At 43.6% G+C, this 24,571-nt stretch overlaps 2 protein-coding genes across 2 annotated transcripts in view; one reads left to right on the top strand and one right to left on the bottom strand.

The window, feature by feature from the left end:
- Positions 1–517: 517 nt before the first annotated feature.
- Positions 518–10,546, bottom strand: stard10 (StAR related lipid transfer domain containing 10). Its single transcript, XM_084019430.1, has 6 exons — positions 9,752–10,546; positions 4,451–4,598; positions 4,191–4,294; positions 2,541–2,661; positions 2,132–2,184; positions 518–1,621 (listed from the first exon to the last, which is right to left on the bottom strand). The coding sequence occupies exons 1-6, from the start codon at positions 9,908–9,910 to the stop codon at positions 1,415–1,417; spliced, it is 792 nt and encodes a 263-aa protein (XP_083875556.1). The 5' UTR covers positions 9,911–10,546; the 3' UTR covers positions 518–1,414.
- A 3,825-nt stretch (positions 10,547–14,371) lies between these two features.
- The window catches only part of clpb (ClpB family mitochondrial disaggregase), a 27,444-nt gene continuing 17,244 nt past the window's right edge, over positions 14,372–24,571 (top strand). The window contains exons 1-4 of the mRNA XM_084020050.1: positions 14,372–15,009; positions 15,293–15,344; positions 17,949–18,035; positions 23,944–24,047. Coding sequence (XP_083876176.1) covers positions 14,568–15,009; positions 15,293–15,344; positions 17,949–18,035; positions 23,944–24,047 — 685 coding nt within the window. The 5' untranslated portion in view covers positions 14,372–14,567. The remainder of the gene's footprint in view (positions 15,010–15,292; positions 15,345–17,948; positions 18,036–23,943; positions 24,048–24,571) is intronic.

The following is a 24,571-nucleotide window of genomic DNA, read 5'->3' as shown; positions in this document are numbered from 1 at the left end:
TTTAGTCCTGGACTTTCACATCATTTTCTCATCTTATGTTTATGCGATATGCTTAACACAGTCTGAAGCCACTCTTGCACCCAGTACAATGGCTTTAAAAAGCCATCGTACTGGGTGCAAGTGTGGGTTACGCAAGACAAGTGTCATGTCAGCCAATTAGCTCCCCACAGGGAAACAGCGGTGGTAGCCACTGTATATGTGGTGCATTTACAACACACATGCTCTTAGTCTTATACTACGTAGGGAAGAGGGGCAGACACCCTGCGATAAGTCACTTCCTCTGCGACAGGAAAGCACTTTATGTCTCCCTTTGGTGCGGAGTCGATCTCAGAGTTGCCATGACAACAGATTGGGGAATTCCTAATTCTGATCTAGGCCACTGCGCATGGGTACGTGCAACCAAACAAACACATGCACACATTCCAAGACTGGCATGTCATGGCTTTTCCTAATTACGGGAGTGGCGTTTTTAAAAATATGTAAATCAGACACATGAAAAAATGACTCTGTTCACCAGTGAAATTTGAAAATCTTTGTAGGAATATGTATTTAATTTTTTAAACTCTACATACATTCATACATCTCTCAATTAGAGGAGCAGACAGTACGTGTGTAACATCTGTATGTGCGTGTGTGTGTGTGCGTGTGTGTGTGTGTGTGTGTGTGTGTGTGTGTGTGTGTGTGAGAGAGAGAAAGGGTTGCAGGTTTGGGGTTCCAGCTGCCTTCTGCATGCCTGCATATTTATTATGTGCTTACAAAATGTGATGAAGACACACACTGAGTGACAGAGAGACGGCGTGGGTACACATGACCATTAGGGATTGCACTGGGATGTTTTCCCACAAAATAGAAGGCATACATAACTCAGATAAAAGGAGCATCATTTTTGAAATCCATTAAATCCTATTTTGAATGGGAGCTAGATGTCCACAGTCATTACATAATCATTTCAACAGCAAATCCCACTGAAAATATATCTTTCTATGATAATCTGCATCGGCCCCAATTAGAAAACTTTGATATCCCTTGAAGGAGCATGAAAAATGACGTTAACAGACGCTTTTCTGATCCCAACTAATATGACGTTACTGGCTCGTAAAAATAGGTCGTTTTTTTGATGCAGCTTGCGAGTGGTTGGTGTGTATTTGCGAGTGCATCTATGTTGCATGTACGTGTTCATACATTATGTATATAAGTGTGAGATGGAGTTGGTCAAATATGAGTATGTCTGTGTGTGTGAATGGCCGTATACATGTGCCTGTTAGTATGCCTGCATCTGCATACACACATACGTACATATAGAATCACGTATACACGAGTGTAATTACGGAAGTGTGTCAGCTATGCATGTAACCCTGCATTTCTGTTGGTGTGTGTGTATGAAGACATGACTGTGCGTGTGCAGGTGTGTGTGTTAGTCGCTGTCTTCTCTCTCCTGGGCCTCAGCCAGGGAGCTCTCATCAATATTCTCCAGGCTCTCAGCTCGCTGGAGGCTGAGCTCAGAGAGCGGGATGCTGGGTAACGTAGTCTGTTCAGGGTAGAGCCAGGGCTTGAAGCCAGGGTTGTGTCTCTGCTTCCACTCTGAATACTTCAAACAGGCTTTGCTGATCTTCTTCAATGCCTAAAAACAACAGAATAGATGAACAACACAGTAAGATGACATGTTTATTTGGTATAGATCTGTATAGACCTGGTCAACAACAACGTCAGCTCTCAGAAAGGAAATTATTGTATTTAAAAAGGTATAATATGCAAGAATTATGGATGTTCCTGTATCAACGGAGACTGTGCCCTCTTGCTTATATTTTCTCTTCTCCTGAAATTTTGCTGTTCTTGTGCATTGCAATGAGCTACTATTTTATTTTTAAGTATTTAAGTAAGTACAGTAGTTTAAGTATTCGCACACACACACAGACACACACACACGCACACGCGCACACGCACACACGCACACACACACACACACACACACACACACACACACACACACACAAACAAATACTGAAAACAACAAGGTACATTTGTAGGAGAGATTATTAATTGGATTTATGAGTGCCTGTGGATTAACACATTGCCAAACACGCAACACACACACACACACATAATCTGGATTAATCTTCATAAGACTTACGCGGGGAGCAAGGAAATGGGAAGACTTGTTGACAACCCACTTGGGTAACGAACCTGCAAAGAGACGGAGTGAACAGAGGAGAAAAGTGGAAAAAAGGGGGGGGGGGGGGGGGGGGGGTATAAAGGAGATTTATAACTACAGACATTACATATGTGCATGCAAGAGTGTGACAGTAAATACCTTCAATTACAGGGAGAATCAGAGTAATGAATGGGAAAAGAGATGAGGGAGAGAGAGAAGATGGACAGAGCAAGGCAGTGGAGTAAATTGGCTGTCCTTCATATGGTTACTATGGCGATTCATTTTTAAATAAAGGCAGGGGACTGAATCATTCATTAGAACTTTGAGTAAGCAATAAGCACCCGAGTGTGTGTGTGTGTGTGTGTGTGTGTGTGTGTGTGTGTGTTACCTCGTGGATCCACCTGGGCCATGTAAGTGAGGGTACAGTGGTTGGTTGGTCCCTGGCTCTGGACCAGGTAGCCAGTCTGAATGGAGACAGCTCGAACTTTGCCCTTTCTAGGAGGGTATTTCTGTGAAGACAATAAAACGTGCACATTCTCATTAGAATTAACATCCTTATTCAGTGCATGCATCAACCCTGAACAGGACAACAACTCTGGGAAATCTTCATTTATTTTCTCTGTAGCTCCACGAGTAATTCCTTTATGATGTAAATGTCACATGCACCACAGGCAGAGGAGACTCAGAAATCACTACTTTAAAAAAAAAACCTAAAAATGTTGTCTTCAGCTCTTTGTGTCAGTCTGTGTGTTTGACATACTTTGTGCAGGGTAAGCATTGGGGTTCTGGGGGGGTTTCTGCTGTCCATCAATCAGATTTCCTGCTTCACAGTCATATTTCAGATGCTAATCCAGCCCACACTACTCTGTGGATAACAGCAGTAAAGGCCCAACGTTACACTGCTGGCTCCTTTGAATATATATCCAAGATTATTATTCATGATAATAAAGCACAGCACTGGCTAGCCTGTGCTAATTGGGACAGGCACACTGAGGAGTGCTTAAGAACCTTTATATAACTGCTTTATCATTACGCTACGATCTGACTCATATTTTCGGTGCATTACATCTGCAGGTTATTGGGAAATTTTATGTTCCGAGCTTATAATAATGAGGTTTTAATAGGAGACACTCAAGAGAGTATTTGAATTATCCATTAGTCACCAGCGAGGTGTCTCTACAGTCAACACTTCTTATGGACACTTCTTACTTTTGACATTATATACATTCAACGATGAATCAACCAGACACACAGCACAGATGAACGTGGAGTCAGATATAGTATAAGTGGACCGACGCCCGGCAGTGGATGTGTGAACGCAGCACTCCACTAAAGATCTCCTTAAACTGCACTCCACAAGTCAGAAGCTCTCTAATTCTACTGATAGAGTGACCTTGGCTAGTCAAACACGCACACACACACACCATCTACTTTGTCCGTAACCACTTATTGATGCAGGAATGCGGAAGGCAACAGCTAAGGGTCACATGAGAGGTCTTATCCTTTTGTAAACATTAAATTAGTGAGCGAAACTCGGAAACAGAAACAGAGACTGGGGAACGGACGGGCAGAGAAGCAAGAAAATGAGACAGAAAAGACCGATCGAGAGTGGTGCAACTGAAACAGTTACGCAGCTTAATTAAAAGGCTGAGGTTTCTGCTCTGATTCCAAACTGAAAGTCATTCCTGTGGGCTCATTGTTCTCTAATCAGTCTGTTTGCTTTACTGACCTTTGGCATTCAAATTCCCTGAAAGCACGACTGGAAGCAGGAAATAAAAAACACAACGTTTTCAGCAAAATCAAATTATGAATTATGTTTTATGACAAATAGTTAAGGATTTCTTTTAATTCAGCACAACATCCTTGAGGGTACTGAACTGGATCAACCAAATGTGCACTCATTTTCAAACGGCCCATTTGTTTCACAATGCACCTTTGAACACACTCTAAAGGGGTGAATGAGCAGGGACTCAGCTGAGCATGTCTTAATGTGTGTGTGTGTGTGTGTGTGTGTGTGTGTGTGTGTAAGAGCACTCACGGCATGTTTGACAGAGTAGTTCATGATGATGTAATCATTCCCCATTGGCAGCCAGGTGCGAAGCGTGACGACATCGCGGTCGCGAAGAGGCCGCGGACACGTCCCTGTTAACACGCAAGATAAATCTGATGATGACGATCTGATGATCAATGTGCACTTTGCACACATCTGTGCTTCTCCTCACAGCCCCGAATCATGTTAGTGACATGCCAACCCTTTCTGTAAACAGCATATGTTGTGCGTTGGAGCGTGTAACATACATGAGTAGTAACCGACATCCGCGTTGACCGTAAGTTTCCCGATATCGAAGGTCTCGATGACGTTTGTGTCCCATTTCCTTCTGTATTCAATGTCATGGAGAACGTCGTACATGGTCTCGGCCGACAAGTCCTTACACACCATCCGACACTGAAACAGAAAGAGACGAGCGTTCATTTTTAGGCAATAAAGAAACGCTAACATAACTGAATCAGAGAATGTTTTTTATTTATTTTTAACTTTAATAAACAAGTAAACAACATACAATGTTTTCTCATGTACTCCTAATAGATATATATTGTAGTTTCTTGCATTCATTTAATTTGACCAAAAAACATATGAACGTATTGAGATATTTTAGCATCCAAACTATAAATTAATTCAGAATTTAAAATAAATAACAAAACAAATAATAAGTAAATAAACCTGAGTGGGAAAAAAACAAACAGGAACTTAAGAAAGAATAAATCCATTAACAAAACATTAATAAATGAACAACATTTATGTAATTGACCATATGTAACTCAAGGTATTGCATCCCATAAAAATGACGGTAAAGTATAGTGATGTGATGCATTATATAATATAAAGTATGTGTGCAAGTGTTGAAGATGATTTTTCGAGGCCAAACAAGTCTTACAATTGACTTTAAAAAGCGCTCAGATAAATTATATAAGCTAAAGGAGGAGTAATAAATTGTTCATACAGCCGTGCTTTGTGGATTTGGAACAAGTATGATGTCTTGATTCAGAGCTTATTAATGAAACCGTAGGGACTCCTGTCCATGTCAGCTTTGGAGCAGAAGGCACCGTACATAGACTCCGTTTAAAGAGGTCTGCAGCCCTTGAGTAAAGCTGTTACTACAGTTACAATTGCATGGGGGAATTAGTCTTAATAATAACAATAAAGAAGGGCTGCACAATGGAGGATGAGAGCAGGAGAAAAGAGTGGACTTGTCTCTCCAGGAGAGTTGAAACTCAATCTGCCCCATCTTTGTCGCCTCGATGCCCGAGGTCTTCGTTTCAGAAAATATTGTACATGTTGTGTACTTGCCATTTTAAAACTTGTTAGCTGAAGTGCTCATTCAGATATGGATCCACAAAATCCTTTACTAATCACAGACTAAAAATGTTGTCATATGAAAGTAAAATATCATAACTAAGGATCATGAGAAGACTTCATCTGGAAACAGACACTACTAGCATGCTGCAGTTTAGCTGTATGATGTTTATTGTCTTAGTTTAGCGTGTTAGAATTCTCCTAGGACCAGATCTCATACCTCCCAATGTCTCTTTTTGGCCTTAAACCCACTCTTTGTTGAAATGTGTAAACTTAATGATATGTTCACTACTGGCGTTAAAGGTGGTGTTGCACTAGACTGCATTAAGGTGCTTCTATTTTTGTATTGCATTTTAATACATGAGGGAAGCAGATTATTGGAACGCTCTGAATATAATGCAGTCTATGCAACACCATCCCTAACTTTGACCTCAATCCCTAAACATACAGTATAATAGAATGAATACCTCCATGCGACAGTGTCAACAAAAACGGCTCTCGCAGAGCCAGATCTATCGCCACAGCGCTGTGTCAGCACTAAAGAAAGGCCTGGGTCCACACGTTCTCATTCTGGTATAGGGGCAAACAGTGCTCTGGCTTGTATATCTTTAGCACCAATCAGAATCGTCTTGGGAAGCACTAAACACAGCATGCAGCATGCAGAGGCTATGCTATCTACTGTGGAAGGGGAGGGGAATGCAATGTGAAATAAACCCACAAATTCTAGATCTGGTGAGTCAGGCTTACAAAAACTGTCCTAAGTGTATAACATCAAGTGTATAAAGTCATTAAAAGATGCTGAATCTTGACCTGGTACAGCATAATAATGTGGCCTATGCTTTAACTCCAAAAACAAAAAGTATTTGTGATATTAAATGTATTATGTCGACAGAGCCATACGCAAATATCGACAGGACCCCATGTTTAACGTAAGGTCTGGTATTTCATATCTGTGTGTGCAGACAGATTGGAGAGCTGGAAAAGACCAGGGAGAATAATGGATGTGTTGCGTCAACGGGCAAACAAACAGGAGCAGGAGGAAGAAGGAAAAGCAAACGAAAAGGTAAAAGACGAGAACTACAGGGAGAGGAAGATATCCAGGGCAGAATGAAGACATACAGCCAGCCGAGTAGACGTGTGCTTAATTCCATTACGCGGTAATAAAGTGAAGTCAACAGATGAGGCAAGGAGACGCAGATCGAGGCGGGTGAAAGGGAGTTCAGGGAGAGAACGCAGAGACCAAGGGAGACAAAAAAGGCAGGTAAACACAAACAGTACGCACTCCTGTGGTTTGGCAAGGCTTTTTCTCCGTGCCTGGTCCGAGTCCACACTGCGTCCATTGCCCACTCAGATCATTCAGTGACCTCTGACCCACGCACATCAAACCCACTCCACCCACCACTACTCGGTCTCTTCCTTATTCTGTGTCCACCACTCTTATTCTCTCCCTCGACCCATCAACTCTCATCGTTTGCTCTTCAGGGTGATCCCAAAAGAATATTTAAAAAAAGAGAGAAAAGAAAAAAAAAGGAGTGCGTAACGTGTGATTCAGTGGCAGGCGTGTCAGCAGGGGAGAAAGCAAATCCAGGAGTCCCCAGTATGTGTGTGTGTGTGTGTGTGTGTGTGTGTGTGTGTGTGTGTGTGTGTGTGTGTGTGTGGCAGAGAGGCAGTCCGACAGTTTGTCAAAGTATTGGAGTAAACAAAAAACCACCCACGCTAACACACAGACCCACGCATGGTGCATTCTGTGTGGAGTCATGTGACGACAACTGATAGGATGTTGACGATGCCGGTTACAGCTGCGATGATCACACTGCGATACCTCGAGTCATTATTGATGATCGTGGCCGTGATTATGACGATAATGGGGGCTGATGATAATTAGGACGCCTAATGATAACGATGATTGCCAGTCTGTTCTCTCGCTCACTCTCGGATTTGAAATGTATCACTTTTTCTTTACCGCTATTAACTCTATAGAGGAGATGGGATACAGGAATATATATATATATATATATATATATTTATTTTCACATGAATCGTTCGACATGCATCCGCAAAGATGCATGCTTTCATTTCCTCTCTAAATAGAAGCTTGTGCCCACGTCAGAGTTTGGATGAAATGAGTGACTGACTGTGCGAGAGACCGAAAAGAAGAACTAGAGAATAGCCTGCCATGTAAAATAAAGGTCCTGTAACTGTCATATTTACATAACGATAAAGTGGCAGGTAAAGATAGGAGCTCCACTCAAACTCCAAATGTGTCTGTGTACACTTTCTACTTTTCTGTTTGCAGAGCTGTTCTGAGGAAACACACCTGCCCTCGCCCTCACACACACACACACACACACACACACACACACTTTATTTTCAGCTGATGCAGACATGATACACCTCTCCTTCTGCAAACACAGTAGATACCCTGAGGAATCACAAATGAGGCTGACAATTCACAACATACATGCACACAACCAGGACCCTGCGGTACAAAGATGCAGCAGATAGGGTGTGTGTGTGTGTGTGTGTGTGTGTGTTTGGGGGGGGGGGTTTGGGAAAATCCCTCTGCTGTTGTTGGTCCCCTGCACACCCATACGCACACAGACACACACCACTAGCAGAGCAAACACCTGGTGGCTGGCTCGTGCTCCTCGGACCCGGATGTGCGAGCAGGAAGGCCACATTTACACAGACGGAGACAATGAATCCCTGAGAAAAGGGCAATGGGATTATGATGTCAGGTGATAACGATAAACGTGGAAGCAGCCTCCCTAAAAGCTTTCAGGTGTGAAGAACTATCTGTTTTAAGGTGAAAGTGACACTGCCTCAAACCTGTCTAACTGGCATAAAACTGCCAGTTAGACAGGTTTGAGGCTAAATGGAGAATGTAGTGAACTGCAAGACAGTGACATAATATGTTTTGGGGGGGTTTTTCATTTGTTGATAATTTAATCTTTTTTTAAAATAAATTCCAAACGGCTGTAGATCCCAAATGGTGTTAGATTTGGTTGGCTTGATGCAGAATAAATCATTCATTCATAAACCATGCAGTCAACAATCTACATCATGGCTTATAGCACTTAACTTCCTTCAAATAATTGATGATCTAAGTGATTAAAAGGGAGCTGAATGCTATTTTGAACTGTCAGTTTGTATCTTAACATGTGAACAAACTTTTTTTAATAACCTTCATGTCCCGGACCATTAACAAAAGCATTATTAATGACGAGGTTGAATATAATATGTAAGATGAGACGCAGCGGTTCTTCCACAGCCTAAAGTGAGACAGCTGACCTGCTGACGCCTCGTCAGCGACTCCCAAGACAAACATTCACATCTGAAACTGCCACGGCTGGTTTCTTTTGACAAGATAACAACGTTTGCTCATCACATACTTTCACATCGCCTTATTTAAACGATGATCAGGAACCTACTGCAAGGGTTCAAACTATGACGAATGAGCATCACAAGTTATCAAAATAATGTCTTTAACCTACAATATTTGTATTAGACCCAAAGTATTTAGAATGATATGAAACTGAGAAAAGCAGCAAATCCTCAAAGCTGCAATAAAAAGACTCATAATTCATAACATAGACTTATTTCCTGTCTTATTGACTATTCTTTGCAGCCGCGTGCAGTTGTATAGTCTATTGTAGTACTTTGCATGCTAAACCAACTCCAGAGAAGTCCACAAAGTAAGCAGACGTATACACACAGCCACATATTGGATTAGAGGCTTGAAAATAGTTTGGCTGGCAGAGGAAACCTTCTCTGAAGAGTACTTCTCTAATAGTACAGGGGATTTCTTAAAAACAACCACTGACTACACACATTTATAAATAGCTGAGTGGATCTAACACCGGATGTTGTATTAAAAAGGGTCCGGCTTTGCACTGCTGCCGTCAGATTCAGACTGTTGACTAACCCCGTTTGGTTGTGTTTACAAAAGGGGCGACATGTGGTATGCTGTGTCATCTAAAGACATTTCTTTGAAATGCAATAAGCTGTTAGTGGTTTGTAGAAGCCTCTGCAACTCCCATGCAGCAAAAAAAAAAAAAAAAAAAAAAGCAGCAGTTAAAGCACGTCAGCAGTTTGAATCAGATGGGAATTCAGAAAAAAGCACTAGAATAAACTGGATTAGCAGGGTCTTCTTTTTCCTCCCCTCCCATAGAAAGTGAGTTTACCTTTTAACATATTCGAGGGCCCTCTCCTCTGTTTCGTACCTGTGTGGAGGTAAGTCTCACCTTGATTTTGTGGGTGGACTTCCCCTCCTCCAGACGCTGGGTCCACACCGTGATGCCCCCCTTGTTGTGGCTCATGTTCCAGCCTTCCTCGCACAGACACTCCGCCTTGAAGCTGGCAAACGCCCGGTCGTCCGGTATGGTGACAGCCTGCCCAGACATGGCTCGTTACCGGGAGGGGAGGGGGGGGTGGGAGAAGAGAGGGTCTCGATGACACCCCTGTTGGGGGCCCGGAGGAGACACGGGGAGCCGGGGGAAACGAATGAGGAAGCGGGGAGACAACCACTCTGGTCCTCCTCTTCTTCGGGAATAACTTGTCGAGTTCAATCCCCTCCTTCCAGGAAGCTTTTCTTTTTTTTTAAGGCTGCACCGCGTCTTGTGATGACCAGTGTGTGTGTGTGTGTGTGTGTGTGTTCAGGGAGGTACAACAACCGCAATCCAGCCCGCACAAACTAATCAAACAGAGGTGCGTGAGGACAAAAAAAAAATAAAAGTAGTATCAAAAATATGAGATGGGTGGATGGAATCAGCCTTTCACTTGATTGCGGTGGTTGAATAAGTTTCAGCCCGTGTCAGCAGTCCTCTTCAGTCGCTCCACAGACGAACCATATGGTTCGGTTTCCGTCCGTCTCTCTCGTCTCTCCCCCGATCAGTCTTCTCCCCCTGCGTGTCTTTCTCTTCCCCCTCTCTCAACTGCGGTCTTCCGCGAGCTTGCGATGATCTGCGGCGGTTCTCCTTCGCTGCGTCGCTGCTGTGGCAGGTGGTGGAGGAGATGCGGAGAGAAATAAGAGGAAGAGGAGGTGGATGGAGGGGGGGAGGTGGAGGGAGGGAGGGAGGGGGGAAAGGAGGAGAACAGCCAGGCGACGCAGGGACGTCGACGGTGGGAACGCCTCCCTGTGCTTCCTTTAGGTGCTCCTCGTAAAGCTCGCTGCTCTGGCTCATCGACATATTTTGTTCGTTTGACTTCATTTGTAACGTCAAAAAAACGAAAAAAACTTGCAATAAATAATGTAAATGTCAGTATATGTCTATATTTATTTGATGTGACGGTATACAGAAAACGTCAAATGCCACATTGGCTAGGTCAGACTTACATGAACCTGCATCCGGTCAAAACGGTTTTTACAGGCCTATAGTTTCACTCTACATTGTTTCTGTTTTCAATTACTTAACAAGTAGACCCACGCTTTAAAAAGTTATCCTACAAAATAAACGTTAATCAGAAAACGGTTGGTAACATTAGCATACCAGTGCATTACCATATCATAGTTGAACTGTTAAAACACCCAGCAGCCTACAGCTATTTAGTTACATTCACATTTAATGTGTGCAAAACAACAAAAGGTAAGTAAAACTGACTAGAACGACAACAGAAACTACATAGCCAGTATCTGTAGCTGTTTTAGCGCTAGCTAGAACAAAACAATGTGGTTTGCAACCACAGTGACGTAACGTAAAGGTATACGAAATCCAAATAACATTCACAACCAGTAGTACTGGTTAGGCTACACCATAGCTATAGATCTGGAGGGGGTGTAGCAACACATTTGGAACCAGGTCAACCTGTTGAACCAGGGACAATAGGCAGTTGTCTAACGTTGCCAACAAGTGGGAACAACAGTGACCAGCCACTTCACTCTCTCTTTTCCACATTGAATTTATAATGACAACTATATTTCTGTGGTTTAAACCTGCAAGCAACTCCTGTGTGATTACTCTGTTTTGTTGTTCTCATATTGCCGAAAGCATTTGAACGCAACCCGCGCTATCACACCATACACGCGCAATTTTTGCAAACTAGTTAGTTCACGGAGCAGCGGGGACGCGCCTGAAGCCTGCTGGCTTACGTGTAATCTCAGTAGCCTATTTTATTTTATTTTTTTCACTTTTAGGTTGAATACTTCCTCATGAACTGCTTTAGTTATCAGTTACAACAAGGCACAAACATATATTTAAGTTTCCTATAATGCAATATATGTTTGTGGGTGTTATTATGTGTTATAATATCCATCACTCTGCATGCCCGGCTGCCTGTCTCCATGTATTTTTCACACAGTCTGCCCCGTCATTTTCTGCTCCATTGCTCTCCCTCTCATCTTAGAGAGAGACAAGAGACAACACACTAAGCTCATTGTCAGCCTCCTTAACTCAATTTGATCTGTGGGTGTTCTCACGGCATCCTTAGGCCCCATCAATCTAAATTGAATCTACTTAGAATCACATGCATGTTTAAAAATATAAAACTAAAAGGCCATGCAAGTTTGTGCTGCAGCCTTACACCCATGTCATTTAGGTGTGATCCCTTTCTGCAGTTAGGCTTTACTCTCTTTCTTTGCACAGGAGCAACGCAGCTTTTTTTTTAATTAAATTGAATACACAGGTTGAAAAAACCCTATAGTATGCCAACAGTTTTTCTAAATGATTAGTTCCCAAGGTGTGGGACCACTGCAGGAGAATCATATGGGATCATAGAGGAAAATATGGAGCCGAAACTTAAGTTAAATAGCAACGATTCCTCAAACAGAGCCATGGGTAATGCCATTATTTCCACTATGATTTGACAAATCGAAAGGACTGCTGTGTAAAAGTAATGACTAACTCATTTGTGGAGCAATATATGAATATCGAGAGCTCTAGAGACCCAGGCTAGCAATATTTATTCAAAAAAAGCAAATAAAAATGAAAGTGCAGAATGGACGGATTTACTACTGCAAAAAAACACCAGTCAAATCCAAAAATGAAGAATCTTGCTTTCCAGTGCGTGTTTTTTTCGGAGTGATATTATTTCAATACAATTACATTTCGCTGCTGTTGTGACCAGCTTTTACAGGATGATTAAAATGGAGCATACGGGGGACTGACTGACTGCCATCGCAATCATTAACTAAACTTATCACCAGTGTTTCCCAATCCAGTCTGGTACCTGCAACTGTGCAGACGACTGTCGAGACCCATAGTTCAGTTTAATTGTTGAGATCAATAGTGAGTTTTCTGTAGCTGCATTTGCTGGAGAGAATGGATAAATCGTCAGGTGTCTAATAACAAACCCACACTGACATTTAGATTTAGGGATTGCTGGTGAAGGTGCCAGTGGATTTATGGTGGCCGAGCATGACGTGCTCTATGATTCATGTCTAGTAAGCCTTTTGCTAGCAGACAGCATACCCACCTTGCAACCCACACTTGTATACAGTATATGTCAGAACGGTGTGGCTTAGATTGTATTTCAGTCACAAGAAAATAACATTTTCAAGAAAATTGTTAAAAATGTAAATACATACATGGTTTCTTAAGTGGTTAACTCATCATGTGCAAGTAGGGGATGACTTGCAGAAAACAATAACCAGTAATACCAGTAATATCAGATTTCTGAACAATCTTTCCTTGTCATTCGTGCTACTAAATCAAATGTTTTTTCTTTCATGAACTGATATACCACTACTTTAAAAACGTTGAATGATAACTTTCTGCAGGATCACATATCAACAGGTACATTACAAAAAAAAACAAGGAAGCAAGATGCTCTCAAAGAGTAGTTTATATTATCATCGCACAAATCAAGTTTGGTTTGGTGTACAGGAAGTCCTAAATTCATGCGTCGTTTCCTCTCAACTAGAGCATGGCGTGTGTGTGTGTGTGTGTGAACGACTTCTGTTTTCTCCCTAGAACTATTTAAATAATTTCAAGCCCATCAGGTTCTCCCACAATGACTCCGTTCTCTCTTTTGCAGTCACAATACAAACCATCTTCCACGTCCCTTGCTAAGCGTGTTCACTTTGGTGAAGAAGATGCATTAACAATATCTCATACAGTAAATCCTAGACTGTCCACAAATGTGGCCAATAGTGATTTGATGGTTTTGTTTCGTAACAAAAGCACAGTGTTGCTGGTGGGATGGAGCCTTAACACTACATTTCACCAACCTGTGTCCCATAATAACCCTGTTAATTAGCATGTGATTACACTATAGTGTCGCTGTGTCTACACTCAAAACTTTGATGCTGTGTTTATCTGTGGTTTAGAGTCTGCTCCTTCTCTCAGCCTAAAATTGTGTCATTTTCCTGATTCCCGATTTTATCCAGCCATTCTCAATGATATGGCCGAAACTGAAGACACTTAATAAAGATGATGACGTTTGCCTGCGATGGCCTGTGTACTATAAACTACATCAGCTCTGTGATTTGACGCCATCTGGCGGCCATGGTGAACTATGAAAAGGATAAGTACACCGACAAAACAACTGCTTGTGTCATCAAATCTGTTCCCGGTCCTTCAGTGTTAATATGTATAAAGACCAGAAAGATAAAAGAGCTCTGTCCCGCCTGATACAGCAAATTAACTCTTCGCGTTGTGAAACCAAAGAGCAAATGTGATATCGCCTCCTATTTGAGAGAGAGAAAAAACACCTAACTGCGTAATAGTCAACGTTTTTTTCTATATTGTATCGACAAATCTAATGTGGATCAGCTATACTGTAAAACCAAGTGGGTATTTTAGACGAGGACCTTCCAAAGTAGCCGTATCCCACTGTAGTTTGAGTTAAGCGAACACGGAAGTATGTAGCAGGTACACATCTCACCAAAGCGTATGCCACCGACGTTTCCAGTAAAACAACATTTCCCAAAATGCACCTCGCGTTCTGGTGACATCCACGATGAGGTGAAGCGGTTGTTTTCGTCTCGATGGTTGTAGATCGGGGTGATTTAACGTTAACATCGGAATTACCGCGGCGCCGCCGGCCTGTAGAGTATACGTCACCCCCCCGGACTAACTAGACTGAGCGATTCATCCCCCGTTTCTTTCCGTTGAGTTCATCGCCATGTTATCATCTGTTCCCACCAGGCTTATTGCGCGAAGGTCGCGCAGCCTGTCACCGTGCAGCCGCGTGCTCCAGACCAGCGCGAGCGGTGGCGCGTGCCAGGGCATCCGCGAGACGCCGGCAGAGATCAACCGCAACCCGATCGTGTCTACCTCCCGGGTCTCCAGACGGGGGATTTTAGCTGAGGAGACCGCTAGTACCACCGTCAACCCGTCGGTGCAGTACCACCACCTCGCCCCTAGATGGCTGTCCAACCTGGAGAACCGCCGCAGCTCGTGGGCGGCTCTGGCCAGCAGAGGGCGCAACAACAACCAGTACTGGGAAGAGAGCGGTGGAAGTGGTGGGAAAGGTGGAGGAACCAGCCGAGCAGGAGTGGCCTCTGTCGGTGTTTTGTCTGCCGCAGCAGTGGCCTTCTGCCTGAAGAAAGATTCTGATAACAAAGGTAACTTTTTCAACCAATCGTGTTCTCTGACTTAGCATATTTTTGTGTATTAGTTATGACTAATTTAGTATTAAAAATATTGTAAATTGATGGTTATATTGAGCGCCAGCTACTTTTGCACATTTTCACAAAACGAATATAGGTATAGTGGCCGAGTGAGTATTTACACATCCTTGACTGAGACTAAGGATTTCATTACTGGTAACACATTTTTGCATGATAATAACAATCTTGAATCTTCAATGTGTACTCAATCTTCTGCATTTGTTTCTGCAATAACAAGGCGATGCTCTTCTGGAGGCAGCAAGGACCAGTAACTCTCAAGATATTGCCAGGTACCCCCCCCCCCCCCCCCCCCCCCCACACACACACACACACACACCCACTTTATTTCCAGCTGATGCAGACATGATACGCCTCTCCTTCTGCAAACACAGGACATACCCTGAGGAATCACAAATGAGGCTGATTTGGCTCATTCATGACATACGTGCACACAAACGGGACCCGGATTTCACTGGCTCTTCTTGTGTTCACAGTACGCAATGTACGCGTTCCATTAAGGGATGATGAACATTAGCTGAAGTAAATATTCTGAAATTCTGAAGTATTCATGCTGTTGTTGCTTAAGAGGAAAGGAGAAACTACTTGGGTTTTTTTTTTTTTCGTCATTAAAGATGAAAATCAGCAGAGATGTGGTGAAATTTATTGTAGGATTTTTGGTTATTGTAATATGTAATCGTAAATTAGACAATTTAGTGTGGTTGTGCTTATTTACATTACTTATTGGCTATCATATCTTTATTACCTTTTTTAGGCCATATCCCTTGCCACTGATTTTGTCTCTCAGCCTGGACCACATTTAACCTCAATTTACTTTAATAAATGACCCATGAGTGGTCCCTCCCAAATTGCTCTTTGCAATAAAGTAGTTATTTTAATTTAAGATATTCAGGCTTTTCTTTGGCCCAGATGGCTCTTATAAATTACCCACAAGCCCAATCTTCTGCTCTTTAGTGTTGTACACATTTTTAAGTGTACAGGATGATGAGCTCTGATGGGGTGCTACAGATAAACATATTTAACTAAAATTAATCAAACTAATAGTCCCCCTTTAAACTGAATCACACATAAAAGATAACGAAAACAGTGAGCGAAAATTACACATAAAATGTGACAGTATATCACAGCTACTGAGCTACACACTTTACGTTACCTAGCAACGTTACATCTCTCAATACGAGCAGCTAGGTTAATGAATGCTAACCGCTTGTTAGCCGAGTTAGCTAACAATAACAACCAGCAAATAGCGTTTTTTCTGCTAATTAAGAAAACTACGTAAATACATTGTAACGTCATTTATTATCAAACACAGTTAGAAACTATTGACAAAACTCATGTCTTCATCAGTCAGGTGTTAACTTAACAAAAAAGGTACAACACAATCTTTTTAAGAGACACACCTGACCTTTAAACCGTCCATCCCTGTTACCCTTTCAAAATAAAAGCACCATCTTTATATTCTCATGATGACTGATGCCAGTCTCTCTCACAGCAGCTGTGATCTGCAGTTATGAAAACACAGTGAGGTCACTCTCATTTGTAGTTCTCATAGTTGTAGTTTCCACCAATATTCAGCAGGTGGAAGCAGAGGACCGTCTGCGTGTGTTCACAGGACGGCTGTGTCCGACCACTCAGAGCTCCACTCTAACTGTGTGCCTTGATTGATTTTCCTCCCTGTTTTAAAGCTTTTTTTTAAATCCTGCACTTTCAATTATAGCATATTTCAGTTATTTATCTTGTATGACTTAATGATTAAAACCCAACCAAAAGGAGCATATCCGGTCTGACATCTGTTCAGCTGATAATATTGCATTACAAATCTTGAGAAACAGACAAACAGAAGTAAACATGCTTGAGTCATCGGATCCTAAAATCTTGCCTTGGAAGTTCTGCTTGTGACGCAATCCTTATTATATTAGTACCTAATAGTACATGAAGTACAACACATATGTGCGTCATATTGCTGGATGGTCGGATCTCTTGTGTTGCTCAACCCCTGGGCAGTAATCGTGTTAATGTGTGTTACGTCAGTGCTCGTGTTTGTACAGTGTGTTGTGGGGTATAATATGAGCGCCGCGTCCATGTGTCTGTCCATGTGTGTCTCCATTTGCTGGCTTGGGTTACCTGTGCCCGTGTGGCAGATGGCGTAGGTGAGAGTGCAGCGAGACATTCATCGGGGTCACAGATGTGTTAAGTGCTTTGGTTCGGTTTATAGAAGCGGTAGAGTGTCGGGGCGTGCCTGCCGAGAGGCAGTGGAGAGGATGGAGGTCTCCTTTTCACGCAGACTTCATGAAAGCGGTCGTGCTACATCATTGCGTGATCTTGAGACGGCATTTTAACACCGCGAGTTGATGTGCTCTCCCCGGCTTTATCGTGAGAAGCAGGTGACGCAGAGGAAAGCTTTGTGTAGGCTGGTGACGATGCCGAAAACCGAAAACAAACTCAAGTGCTGTGCCCTGAAAAGCTGTGGACGTAGCTGTAGTGCTGAGCAGGCCGAGCAGTGACAGCGGACCAGAGTGCAGACCAGACAGAGGCCACTGTGTTGACTGTAAACACACACACTGTCTGCATGAGACGACAGAAGGATCACTTACACACACACTTATCAAGACAGCACCACTCCAGTACCTGATGGCATACCCTCGGGCAGAAAACGCAACACACACCTGGCTTACACAGACAGACACATTAACTGGTCAAGGAGCAAGTGTGTGGCTAACAAGGCAGGTCGTTGATGCGTCTCACAAGCAGCTGGACAGCTGTGACATTTTTATTCTAGCATCATTATATCTCCCTGACATACCATTATTATCCTTATAATTGTCGACTATATTTTGATGTTAAATTCTAACCACTTTTCCTTTATTCCCCGTCAGGCTGGTAGAAGAGGGAGTCGACCCAAACCACCGCCACCGCCTAGGTTGGACCGCCCTCATGGTGGCTGCCATGAACCGGCAGCACAGGTCCGTGAGTGTTTCATCCAACTGAGCCCGCTGAGCAAATCCTTTTATGAGATGCATATATTTGATCCCCACGCATGTAACAGCGACGCAGCGGTTCGGTGTCGTGCAGCTGTCTGCGCGGGTCGCTGTGTGAGCATATGTCATGCCTGCCCCCGCTCTAGTTGTTACAGTAGGCCTTCAGAAGTGCAAAGTGCGACTTTCAGACTGACAGACGGTCTTTCCCCGTTCCCCCGTCTCTCTGTCCAACAAATCAAATTAGCCTCCTGGCCCCAGAACACACACACAGCACAGAGCGAGGCCGAGGTTAAGGCCGGGCCAAATCCAATTTACAGCGCCCCTTCTTTTTTCTTTTTCTTTTTCAGGACTATGTGGTCACTTTTTTTTTTGTTTAAGGGCCTCATGTGCCCATGAGAAGCATATTGTGAAATCTGAGTATTAAACTATCTTTTAATGTAATGTTTCTACATTGGAACCAAAGCAATTATGGTTAAGAGGTTAAGAGTTTTAGTCATTTATTAAGAAAAAAATACCAAACATTTGCTGGTTCCAGCTCCTCAAATGGGAGAATTTGCTGATTCTACATAATAATAATATTTGATATATTCTGGCGCAAAATAAATGATATGTCGATAGGTGATGTGTGAGTCACACTGCGTCTTTATATTTATTATTATATGACGCGTGTTGAGTGACCGCTGGTGTGTAACACATTGATGTGTTTTTGGATACAAATGTGGTTGTGTGTGTTTGAGTCTGTGCCTCTGTTTGTGTGTGTGTGTGTGTGTGTGTGTGTGTGTGTGTGTGTTATGAGTGCTATAACTCAGCGAGGCAGTGACACTCCACTGTGTTTAATCCCGTCTTCCAACCCCCCAGTGAGCCGTCACTGCTGCAGGGAAGACAGAACATCGGTTCACACACATCAGTCACACATGTCTCTCCCTCTCTCTCTCTCTCTCTCACACACACACACACACACACACACACACTCCTATCCACACACACAAGCAAGGATGCATGTACACACAAACACACACACACACACACACACACACACACAGAGACAAGGGGAGTTTATATCAAATATCTTACAGGGCAACTGCCTATTACTCAGTCACACACAACTTTATTTACAGCCGTTAAGTGAAAACACAGGGAGCATCACTCATGGACGAGGTCTAGCCCGTAGCTGGGATGTCAGCATGGATCTTATTGTTGAATAACTTCAGTCCTCCCTCACACCGCGTTTACGTTTTCCTGCACCAGAAAAGTGTTTTTAAGAGATTTCTGAGGAAGCCGCGGAGTCCCCCCTGGCCGTTTCTCGTGGGCGCCGTCCACCGCGTGGAGGTGCGGCCCTGAGAGGGAATCAGAGGTGGAGTAGAGGGGTGTTTGTAAGAATTAAAGGGTGAGACTTTGGGGAGGCGTGTGTTTGCTTAACTTTGATGTGGGGCTAAATCGGGGAGGCGCAGGGCCCGGCCCACTATTTGCACTCTCTAACACACAATGCCCATCTCCATCTCTCTTTCTCTCCCTCCGTCCCTCCCTCGCCACATTCACGTGCACAATGAGGGCTCAGCCGTGCGTGACGCCTGTTGACCGTTCCGACCTGTCGGCCGAGCGAGTCGACGGGAGGGGCGTAGCGAGGGAAAGCGAAGGGATGATGGAGCGATGATGGAGCGGCTCGTTGGGAAGGAGAGAGGAGAATAGTTTGGATGTGGGGAGAGAGTGATGTGGAGTGGGATTATGGGTTTGGGGCCGGGATTAGCTGGATTGAATAGTGGTGGTTAAATCGGACAGAGAAAATATTGTCATCATTTGGTCACGACACAACACGTGGTGGTGGTAAGGATCAGTTATCAGTGTTTCTTTCCCAGTGCACTAAACAATATTCTCTGCTGATAATATTAAAAACAAACTATAGGCTGTTCCGCATTAAAACCACATTAATGGGTTTCATGTAATTAAGTAATACATTAAAGGTCCTATATTCTGAAAAACAGGTTTTCTCTGGTCTCTACACCTATAAACTGGTCCTCCCTGAGCCTGTCAACTCCCAGAATGAGGAAAACAAGTGACTCCTGCATGGTCTCTGCAGCCCCCCCACTGGTAAAACGGCGCTCCTACAGGCTGTTCAGATTCAGCTCCTGTTGTTACGAAACGAAGGGAGTCATTTGCATAAGCCGACCTCCTCTGATGATAGGAGACATCCGAGAGGGGGCGTTCATCAGCGAGGTGAAGTTCGGTGTGTCCTGCGGTGAGACAGCAGTGAGATAGCGGTGTTTCACAATGTCGTTGCTCACAGCTTGATACTCAGATTGCTCTGTTGTTGGTTGTACAAATCAACATAAGTGCTTATATTCTGTCCCAGCTACAGAAGAACAGAAGAGACGGTGGTTGCGTTTCATTTTTAATGACAATGTGCCGGCTACGGTTGGTGTTAGCTTGTATGTGTGTGTTAACTACTTCACATCGGACTGCTTCAGTAACGAGGGTCAGTACAGAACTGGCTTTGCCTCGACACTGACCCTCGTAAAAGGATCTGTTCCAACCATACGGGACCAGCAACTTCACCTGAGACACATAGACGAGCCATAGCGATACATCCACGTAAACATTGGCGCATGCTACCGCTAGCGTAAGTTGCATCCTCTCCGTGGCTCTCCAAGTAGGCGATGACAGACGGAGCTCATTAGCATTTAAAGGTGCAGGCACAGAAACAGCCTGTTCTCAGCAGAGCTCATTTGAGCAACTTTTAGACAGCTGAAATTCTTTGGGGCAATGCATATCGAATCCAGGGTTGTTGGACGTCTGACAGCTGTGTGGAATTGATGAAAAACAGTATAATATGGCACCTTTAAGTAGTTACTTTCTTAAGGATACAGTACAGGAAATAAAGGATCACTACCTACATGTTTTTCTTCTTTCACAGCTTCATAGCAACCATGCAATGATAAAGAGCACAATGGCTGCTGAAAGATGGAGATGAACTTCACCACGCAGACTATTCAAGTAAAGAAAGAAGGACAGTGTTTAAGAGGGTAGAATTGAATAATAAGACTTCTTAAATGCTTTAAAGGAGAGCTGTAGTCAAAGACATTGTGTATGAACTACTTGGTAAACAAATAGTTTTCTAAATAGTACTTTATGACGTTCTTTGGTAGGACTTGGGGGGGCAACTATTCAAGTCATGATAGCATACATTGCAAGGTCAAGTCAGTTTTTACAAAGCCCAATATTACAAATCCCCTTGATGTGAATAAGAACAATCAACCCAACAATAAATGAATCAAACAGGAAGATCAACAGAGAGATACCATGGAGGAAAATAGATGAATAAAATCTTAGAAGAAAAGGAAAGAAACAGGAAACAGTGCAGCGTACCTTTATCCTGGCATCTATCTGAACCCAGGTGTGCAGCAGGTGAGATGAGGTCAAGTGAGGTCCAGCGTCTGGGCCAGGTGGTCAGAGACATGGATGGTCAGTTCGGCTCGGGTGTCCATTAAAGCACAGGGCAGACGGAAGTGTCCATTTCCTGTCTTCCCTCCGGGGCAGGATGGGAAACCAACACCGGCAGCTACAGCATTCACCTGCCGGCAAACCTCGGCGAAAGCTGGACGGTTGAATCTCGCAGCCTCAGCGCCAAGTCGGCGTTAAATCAGCAGCTCGATACCTCCCTCCTCGTTTGACTCACTCACTGAACGTACGTTTCATTTACTGACAACTTTGTTTCGGTACTTGTTAGATTGTATTTAGACGTCTGTCATTTTAACTCCTTTAAAATCCAACCAAATTAACCTGTGCATGCCTTCACTTTGGCCCCAAATTAGTGCTGCAACTCTCCTAAATGTCCCAAATAAAGTAAACCACTCGATCATCAGTTGATTAGTGAAAACTATCAACTGTTTTCAAAAGCTCATTAGTTTTAGCACAGTCCTGTGTAATTAAATCTCCCTCTTTCATCTTTTTAGCTCCACTTCCCTCCTTTCACCCACTCCTCCTCCTCCTCTTCCTCCTCCTTACTGCGTTCCCCCCCTCTTTATCCCTTCGTGTTTACCTTTCTGATGCCATTAACCCTTTTCAGACCCTCTCATTTCTTCACACAGTCCTGCCCAGCCTCGTGTGACCAACCATAGTTTGAGTTTGTGTGTGTGCGTCTCGGAGGACGCATCGAGGTGTTTGTAGAAGTGCTTGCAAGGGTGAGAGGAGAGCCCTCTGTGGGTCATGGACCCCCGCCGCCCCCAGCCACAGTGATACAGTAACAAAAGGGGACCCCCGGTTAGGCCTTTATACCCCCTCAGCAAGGTCAGACACAAAGACCTGGTCAGGCGGTTCTCAGCCTCGCTCTCCCACAGGAACACACTCGTTGTGTACGATGACTGTCAGTCTGCTCAGGTTTAAACTAATGAGGGTCCACTTTGTCTCATTAATATTCTGCTGTTTGTTGTTTTTATTGAAATACTGGAGGCATTTGTTTGGATGGTACACCGTGCTGTGATGTTTGAGCTGGTTTTCCTCAAACCGTTTCCATTTAGAGCTGTTGATAAATTAGTCCCTGACTAGTTTGATTATCAATTGACATTTTCTGTAGTTTTTATTTAAAGCAACTGCCAGACGACTGCTGGTTCCTGTTTCTCAGATGTCAAGATTTGATGCTTTTCTTTTTCGTATCTAGTCAAAGACTTAATGTTTTGGGGTTTGCACTGTTCGGATAGCAATTTGACTAAAGCACCTCAGGCTTTGGGAATTTAAACCTTTTTCACAGTTTTCTACTCAACATTTGTATAGATATTTATCTCAAACATTTGGTTGCATCCCTAATACCAGTTATTGGTACGTGCTCCAGATATTTTACTGCTTCGTATTTTAGGTTTTGACTAAATCTTGGCTTGTTAAAGTATTTCAGATTTCCTGAGGCTGTATCCTGTTACGTGGTCAAGTGTAGTGGCTCTTAAAAAGGAGTCCACCTCGTCCTCCTACGAATGATCATTCTTGCTCCATTTAAACCCTCTCAGACCTCCCGCTATAACCATTTAGCTGGGGCCGATCCATCACTCCCTCCGAGGCTGCATTACATAGTCTCAGGTTTAATGACAGCCAGCAGCGTACTGGCAGGGTTCATGTTTCGGCCATCACAGCGGGGAGCTGACTAGTTTTTTGTCTGCGGCTCAATGTCAAAGCCGTTGCTCGCCCTCGCGTACGTGTGTGCACCACCTCGACACGGTGAGTGGTGTTGCCGAGGTACTCGCTGTTTGTTCTATAAGGCGGTACGCTCCAATGAAGGGCTACCACACAAACACACATGGTGCCCCCCCCGACGGCGCCGGAAACAGGCCCGACCCTTGCCCCTTCAGTGTACACACATGTGTACATACATTTGACAAAGCAGACTGGGATGTAGTGGAGGAGGGAAGAGGCCATCGCCACAATGGGACGCACTAGAAACGGAAGGAAATCAGGTTTTTAGGAAACCGTAAGGCTCGACTAGGTTCAGGCAATTTGAGAACGCATACCGGGAGATGATTACGGAGGTAGATATCCCTTCTGATATCTTTGGTTGTGTTGTAAAGGAGAGAGCTGCTTAATGGCAACATATCAGATTTATGGGTTTGCATAAATGTGATGAAGAACTTTTATTTGTTTTTAATTCACCGGATTCCCCAACAACTGGAGACCCTCAGATACTTCATCTAAAAAGAGTTTCTTAATTTAATTCACAGAAAAAGTGCCGTGTCATGATTCAGGTTGACGCAACAATATAAATGTACATATTTTGCGATAGAAGACTTGATTATATCTTTAAGCGGCGCTTGAGGTATTTATACAATTACTGAGGAAAGGCCTGGAGTATTGTATTTTAAGTTTCAGGCAGAATTATGACACGTGTTTAAATGTGTGTGTTGTTGTTTTCCAGTGTGGTGAAGCTTCTGCTCGAAGCCGGTGCCGACCCAAACGCCGGAGATCACTTCAACAACGTCTACGACACCTCGCGGGAGAAAGGCATCCACTCACTGGAAGGTGAAAGAAAGAGAGTGTGTGTGTGTGTGTGTGTGTGTGTGTGTGTGTGTGTGTGTGTGTGTGTGTGTGTGTGTGTGTGTGTGTGTGTGTGTGTGTGTGTGTGTGTGTGTGTGTGTGTGTGTGTGTGTGTGTGTGTGTGTGTGCACGCTTGCTATATTACACATATGAATCCTAAGTGTTGAACCGGATATTATGAGACATTATAATTTGCATGAAGATTTGCATATATGTACATGTTTCATTTCTTCCATGTTATTTATTTTTTATATTCCCTGACAGTGGTAGTGTGTGTTTTATTTGTTTTTCCTCCGAGCTGCACACACAAACACACACTATCCCCCCCCAGTCTGTGTTGGGTTTCTGCAGACATATTTATATGGGATATGTATATTGCAGACATTTATATGGCTGTCAGGTTTGGGTCCACGTGGGGCCAGCGTAGCGTGGGGAAGCGTTTCCCAGACGCACGCTGATGGATGGGCTAGGGGGGCCTGTGCGACGCTTTATTGGGTTAGCTATGATTA

The sequence above is a fragment of the Eutrigla gurnardus genome, assembly GCF_963514095.1.
Source record: "Eutrigla gurnardus genome assembly, chromosome: 10".
Taxonomy (NCBI): domain Eukaryota; kingdom Metazoa; phylum Chordata; class Actinopteri; order Perciformes; family Triglidae; genus Eutrigla; species Eutrigla gurnardus.
This window is presented reverse-complemented; position numbering and strand designations above follow the sequence as displayed.

Coding starts and splice junctions, on each gene's coding strand:
- stard10 (XM_084019430.1), bottom strand. CDS start 9,910: ATGTCTGGGCAGGCTGTCACCATACCGGACGACCGGGCGTTTGCCAGC. Junction 4,599..9,751: donor AGTCCACCCACAAAATCAAG/GTGAGACTTACC, acceptor TTTCTGTTTCAG/TGTCGGATGGTGTGTAAGGA. Junction 2,662..4,190: donor ACTACTCTGTCAAACATGCC/GTGAGTGCTCTT, acceptor TTGTCTTCACAG/AAATACCCTCCTAGAAAGGG.